This window comes from Lepidochelys olivacea (genome assembly GCF_965140295.1).
Source record: "Lepidochelys olivacea isolate rLepOli2 genome assembly, chromosome: 2".
Taxonomy (NCBI): Eukaryota; Metazoa; Chordata; order Testudines; family Cheloniidae; genus Lepidochelys; species Lepidochelys olivacea.
The window spans coordinates 270,254,648-270,261,325 of record NC_140412.1 but is presented as its reverse complement, the minus strand read 5'-3'; the positions used below and the strand labels follow the sequence as shown (position 1 = coordinate 270,261,325).

The following is a 6,678-nucleotide window of genomic DNA, read 5'->3' as shown; positions in this document are numbered from 1 at the left end:
TGGCTGGATTGTAAAAGTCGGGTGGGTGCTTCAGGGGGTGATTTCCTCACCCTGGGGCCACCACACCCAGCTAAACCCTCCACCCCCCAGAGCGAGGCGGGGCAGAGCCCAGGGACCCAGCCGGATGGGAGTGGGGGACACAGACTCCTGGCCTGCCCCGCCGGGCGGGAGACGATGCACTGGAGCAGATGACCCACTGAGGCAATCGGGTGCGGCAGGAGCGGGCCCAGGTGTCTGTGCTGCCATATCCCCATGACGCGAGACATCCCCGGGGGGACGGCTGGCCCGACCTCCCCTCCGCTGGCAGGGCAGCCCCGTCCGAATAACAGCCCCGCCCTTCCGAACCGTGCCTCTGGCTTTATTGGGGATGAGCAGCCAGGTGCTGGAGCTGCATGAGGCGGGGGCTGGGGGCAGCAGGATCCGTTGGCCAGGCTGCTCGGCCCGGCCTGGTGCTTGAGCGGGCGCGGTGTCTGACGGGCAGGGGTGGTCGCCGGGTCTCCGCTGGGCGGCCGTGATAGCCGTGTCCTTCCGAGGGTGGGGGGCACCAGAGGTGCCCTGGCATTGTGGGCACTGGCCAGGGGAAGAGGAGACGCGTCATGGGGTTAGCATTGTGGCTGGGGGCTCTGGGGGATCCCCACCCCTGCTGCTCTCCAGGCTGGGTTCGTTTCTGGGGGTTGGAGAGAGCAGTGCCCAGACTCTGCCGCTCGGTCACCGCTGCCTTGGGGAGCCCGAGTCTCTGCAGCCCAGGCTGTGCCCCTGAAACCCCTGCCCTTGGTTCCTCCTTGGGGGCGCGGGGCGCTCCCGCTCCAGCGCATCTTGGCGCCCTCTGCTGGGCTGCGGGATCAGCCCCTGGGGAGAGCAATGGGTCACAGGGCATCAGGCCCAAGGGGAGTGGGCACAGAGCGCTCTGCAGCGGGGCTTGGCCGGAGAGCGGGGAAATCTGGTGCCCAGGCCAGGGCCCCCTAAGGGAACCATGAGCAGCCCAGCCCCCACCTGGTCCCAGGTCCCTGCCTGGGGGTGCCCGTCCATACCATGCTGTGGATGTGGGGGTGCCGCCCGGGCTAGGACGGCAGCCCTCTGGAGAAGGCCAAGCGGCCGGGATGGTAGGGCGCTTCGCCCGTCTCCTGCACAGTCCTGCACTTCTCCTCATGTCTCGTCGTCTCCATCTCCTGCAGGGGCAGAGGTGCCAGGTCACAGGGAGGCCACAGCTCCGGCCAGGGAGGTGGTGCGGATGCAGCCCCAAGCAGCGCCCTGGGGGCATGGGCTGGGCCCAGCGCTGTTGGCACCATCAGTCTCCACAGAGCATGGAACCACTGAGCCCCTGTGCTCGCGGGTTGCCTGCGTGTGCACGTCTGTGGGCCTGTGTCACGGGCACGTGTGTGTCTTGGCATCCACCCGGGGCACGGGTGTCTGTCCGTCCTGTGTGCGCAGAGCCATGCTGCGCCTGGGAGTGGGACCTGTGGGGCTGAATGGCCCAGCTGAGCCTGGCCCCACCCAGCACGGCTCCCAGGCCCTTTGCCCCACGTGTGGGGTTTTCCCAGCACCCTGCTCCCAGGAGAGCGGCTCTGAGCCCGATCCCTGCCCGCGGGCGCCCTCACCTTCACAGCGTGCTGCGTCTCCGTCCTGCAGTGCATGTGGCTATCCAGCACCTTGCTTGGGCTGCGGGAGTCAAACTTGACACAAGCCAGGCAGATCTGCCTCCTCTGAGGAGAGAGGGACCCAGGGAAGCCTCGCAGCCCAGGGCGCGAGCTGGGGCAGGCTGGGCTGAGGGCAGCGCCTGCGGGCTGCCGAGAGGATGCAGCAGCTCTCCCCAGCCACCTCCCCCGGTGCACGTGTCCCCCGTGCCATCTGTGCCCCTCCCTCACCATGGGGCATGTTCCCCGTCGCACCCGCAGGCCCGTGCACCCCCCCCCGCACCCCTCTGGCCCCAATCCCTGTAGGTGCTGAGCCCCCGCAGTATGCACCCCCCGCAGCCCGTGGGGCAGGGCAGGGCAGGGCGCTGACCCCAGGCGACTTGTCCCCTGGGGAGTCCCTGGCAGAGCGGGGGCCGGAGCCCAGCACCGTGCCCCGAGGGCAGCCGCCTCCCGCCCCCGGACGCGGGGTCTAGCCGGAGCCCCCCGGCTCCGCGCACACTCAGCCGCGGGCCAGCGTTCAGCCCCTCCCGCCGCTCGCACGCTCAGTCACTCCCTCGCGCCGCTCCGCACTTCTTCCTGGGGCCCGGCGGAGCAGGGGGCTGCCCCCCACCCTCATTCCCGCGGCAGGGGAGAGCGTCACCGCAGCCCTGCTCCCCCGGGGGCGGGAGAGGAAACGGCCCTCTGGAGCAGTGACCCGGCCGCACGGACAGACCGAGGTGGGAGCTCACCCCCCTGCGTTTGAGGGCGCAGTCCTGCCTGCTCCCCGGCTGGTTCGGGCACTGGGTCTGCTGGAGCCGGAGCCGCAGCCGCACAAAGGACCCCGCCGGATACTCCTGGAACCAAAGCGAGAGCAGGGTCGGCAAAGCGCCGCCGGCAGCTCCTGCCAGAGCCCCGGGCTCCCTCACTCCAGCCCAGCCCAGAGCCGGGGGCCTGGGCACGCGGCAGGGACAGACGCCGGCCTGCACCAGGGTAGAGCCCCCGTCGCTCGCCACGGCGCAACCCTGGGAGGGGCAGGTCCCCCCAGGGCCCCTCCCCACGGCCGGCGCGGCGACGGAGGGGCTGGTAGAGGCTCCCTCTGCCCCGTGCTGCCGCCGGGGAAACCAGACGCAGGCCCCCAGGTGGGACATGCCGTCCAGTGCGCCCGCTCCCACGAGGAGAGGTGTCCGCGGAGGAGCCTGGGAGAAGCCCCGGAGCGCCCCGCGGCCTGTGCTGGAGCGTGGGGGGCTTAGCCGCACGCTGCAGCAGCCGGGAAGGGGCTAGCGGCTGGTCAGCTGCGTTGTCGGGGGGGCCGAGGGGCGAACCCCTGTGCCAGCGAAAGTATGGGTCACGGCCTCTGCTGTGACTAAGCCAAGCAGGCGTGGGCGTGTGACTGGCCCATGTGAGTGTACGGCACCATGGGACCAGGTCACTTGGTGCTGGGCTCCACGGTGGAATACCAGTGTTTTTCCACTGCCGGGCGTGGGAACGAAGCTCGGAGACAAAGGGCTCCCGCCGGCTACATCAGGCAGGGGAGTGACATCCTCGGGGTGCTTCACTGACTCCCCACCCGCAGAGACTCCTGGAAACACCTGGGGAAGGAGGAGTGAACCGGGGAAGGGCTGGACGCAGGCTGAAGGGAGTTTTAGCCTGTGAAAGGAGCACCCGGGTTTCAAGCTGTAAGCAAGTGCAGCTGGCCCCTTAAGAATCTCTGCAGCCTGCGTGTGTAACGCTGGCAGACCCCGGTCGGTTGTGGCGGGCAGGATCGAACCGGGGACCTCTGGAGCTGTGTGCCTGAGCGTCTACCGCAGGAGCTAAAAGCCCAGGGCCTATTAGCTAAGGCTGCAAAGCAGACTCAAGCTCTCTCTCTAGGTCGGGGTCCCCAGCGCAGTGCCCAGGGGTGCAATGGCGCCCGCTGGGGCAGTTGTGTGCGCCCGCAGGACACCGTGCCGCCGAAATGCCACCGCTGAGCGCGGCCACCAAAGAACCACCAGCGCGGAGATGCCGCCGAGAAGCGTTGCGGTTTCTCGGCGGCATTTCGGCGGTGGGGTGACTGGCGCCCGCCACAGTCTTCTGGGAATAGGAATATGCTATTCCTAGTCCCAGATCTCTGGGCAGTGCAAGACGGTATAATTTGGGGTTTACACTCCAGAGGGGTGCGTACTTTAGGAACTGGGAGGTGCCTTAGCGGAGCCTTGCCATGCAGGGGCTGGTGTGGATGTCACGGCAGCTGCGTGTGTCCCGACCTGCGTGAATGCTGGTGAAAGAGCAGGCGGGGAGAGCGTCACACCTACTCACAGCAGCACAGAGCGAGAGGGAGCCCAGGCTGGTGGGGCAGGGGGCTCAGTGGTACCCCAGTTCCAGCTGGCGCCCTGGGGGGGACCCGTCACCGTGGCTATGCCATGCCCAGCCATGAGAGGGGGCCACCAACCAGTGGCTGAATCTTCTACAAGAGGCAAACACTGCAGCCCAGCGGGCCCCCGGCATATCAGCCCCCTCTGCGGCAGGTCAGCCAGCTCCCGGACAACAGGCTGTCAGTCACTCAGCAGCCTGCGTGGGGAAGTGTCCTAGCAGCAGGGGCCGTGGCCCGTCAACAAAGCAGAGGGGCCTGGAGAAGCGGGAGCTCTGGGACGCTGCTACAGCCCTAGAGAAAAGCCAGTCGTCGACGTCACCACTCGTAGGCCCCGGCAGTGCCCTGCACCCTGTGCCTGCCGCTGGCTGCCCCCTCGGGGGGGCCGGGCACAGTTAATGTGTAGCTGAGCTCTGCAGGTCAATGCCCATTCGCCTCTGACAAGGCTGGCCAGGTGCCCGCAACCCAGCCCAGCCGCCCTGGCCTCATGAAGAGCCCAGGACGCTGAGCCCCATTAGCTGGAACCAGCTCTCCCGACCAACACCCGCCTCGCACTGCCTGCAGGGCCGTGAGCAGCTCCGGGGGGCCAGGCATGGGCTCCGGCTGGAGGAAGAGCTCTGTCCTGCTTTCCCCAGCTCTGAAGAGGCCCTGCCCTCTCCCCTATGCCCCAGCCGGGTGATGCAGGGGCCACTGGGAATGCTGAGCATGGCTGTGTCTGCACCAAGCTTTGCAGAGCTCCAGCTCATCCCAGGCCCCTGCTCACTGCCATCCCACCCCCCGCACTCCCCTCCCTGTACCCAAACCCACCCCTCCCCACATCTCCCCTTCCAGCTAGTCTCTGCAGACCTCCTCCGTCCTCATCCAGGGCCACCCCCAGCGCAAACCCACCCAGATGGGCTCTCAGCAATGAGAGTCACATGTTCCTTTCATCCCACAGGATCCCAAAGCAGCATACAGGCTGGGTAGACAGGAATCGCTTCCCCCATCACTGCAGAGCAGCCACCTCTGAGGAGGGACTCAGCAGCTCAGTGCCGGCTCTCATGCACTCACTCTTTCAGTGACTTCTTCCACCCCCTGCTCCTTGTACATCCATTGCACGATGCTCCTGTTGTGAAAAGCCTCCAGCACCAAGTCCACCACCCTCTCCTGCAGTGTCAATCTGCTCGCCGCAGCCAGGGCCACCAAGCCCAAGCCCAGAACTAGCAGCCCCTTCATCTGTGCGGGTGGCGAATGGATCCCAGGGAGCCGTTTGCCGCTCTCACCCACCCCAAGAACTCCCCTCTGTTGATCTTAGTCTTCCATTAACTAATGCCCCAGAAGCTGCCCTACTCCGCCCCGGCCCCTGGCCAGCACCCTGCCCATTGCAATCTCTGTCATCGATCTGTTGCCGGGAGCTGATGGAGAGAGGCAGGCAAAGTTGGCACAGCACGGCCTGGGGGGGGGCAGGGGGGAGGGCGATCCAGGGGAACGGGATGCCCAGCTCCTAGGGGCATGGAAGCTCTTTCCTGTGGCTGGTCACTAAACCCCTCTAGCCTCTAGGACCGGATTGAACGAGCCCATTCAGTGCTGCAGCTGCAGGTTCCTGGAGCCTGAGCACATTGTTTCTTGGCTCCGCTCCCTGGCTTTCCCGCGGGAGCTGACTGTGTCCTGGGGGAAGCTTTGCATGCCCTGAGGGCCACCGCAATGCAAGGAGACCCACCGCCCTGCCAGCTTGCACCACACCCCAGCCCCCCATCTGACCAGGGACAGGTGTGTGTTTGGGGTGGGGGAGGGGATGCTCAGGAGGTAGAATGGAAAGAGACCCACAGGGATACAGCCTCTGCCTCCCGTTGCAACAGAAGAAGCTTCCGGCCTGGTGCTGGGAGCTCCCCGACCTGGCTTCTCATCACAGCCCTTTGCAATTCAGGGGCATCGCCCATCCCAGGGCACCAGGCCAGTGCATACAGCTTCCCAGCCCCTGAGTGAGGGGGTGGGGCAGGTCACTCTCCCTGGAGCCCAGAGAGAGGAATCTCCTGGCGAGTGAATGGCAGAGAAAGGAACAGGACTCCCAGCCAGGAGGCCATCCCTCTGGAGCTCTTACCAAGGGGGCACGCCCCGAGCTCTGCCCGGGAGTCATGCAGAAGAGCTGCAGGGGTTCTGGCTCTATGGGTGCTGCCCACAGGAGCCCAGGGGACTTTGCAGGCTTTAGCCACCCTCGACCTGTGTGACGTTATTGACATAATCTGGGACCGTATAGATCATTGTTGCAACCAAGGTCCTGCAGTGGCACCAAATCTCGTACAAAGGGGGTCAAATGAGGTGTCTCAGACAAGGTGATGGTTGGCTGGTTAGGATTATGTGATCTGTTTGCATGTATCACTTTTGTAGTTAAAGTTATGAACATTGGCTCTACCCTGTCTGTAGTTCAAACGTGTGCTGTGCTTCTGGGGGACACCCCAGACAAGTTGGTGTCAGCTCTGCCCAGCCTGCTGGATGACCCATTAAGGACCATCAGCGATACAAGTGACCCACTGAGAGAAGGCAGACACGCCTGGGGACTCAGCCAGGTGTGCAGGGCCCTGCCTTTGGACAGAACTTTGGGATGTTTCCAGGCCATGGGATGGGCAGCTTGTCCTTGGGACAAAGGAAGCAGAGACCACATGGCAAGAGACTATAAACAGCTGCTGCAGCTCCTCCATCTGGTCTTCAATCCTGCTTCCGACCTCTGGAGGGACTTGG

General features: G+C 65.6%; 1 protein-coding gene across 1 annotated transcript; it reads right to left on the bottom strand.

Annotated features, from left to right (window-relative positions):
* Positions 1–337: 337 nt before the first annotated feature.
* Positions 338–5,223, bottom strand: LOC311515932 (retinoic acid receptor responder protein 2-like). Its single transcript, XM_084619454.1, has 5 exons — positions 5,011–5,223; positions 2,363–2,467; positions 1,599–1,703; positions 1,032–1,169; positions 338–570 (listed from the first exon to the last, which is right to left on the bottom strand). Exons 1-4 carry the CDS (start codon positions 5,173–5,175, stop codon positions 1,062–1,064), a joined length of 483 nt encoding a protein of 160 aa, XP_084475580.1. The 5' UTR covers positions 5,176–5,223; the 3' UTR covers positions 338–570; positions 1,032–1,061.
* Between the last annotated feature and the right edge of the window lie 1,455 nt (positions 5,224–6,678).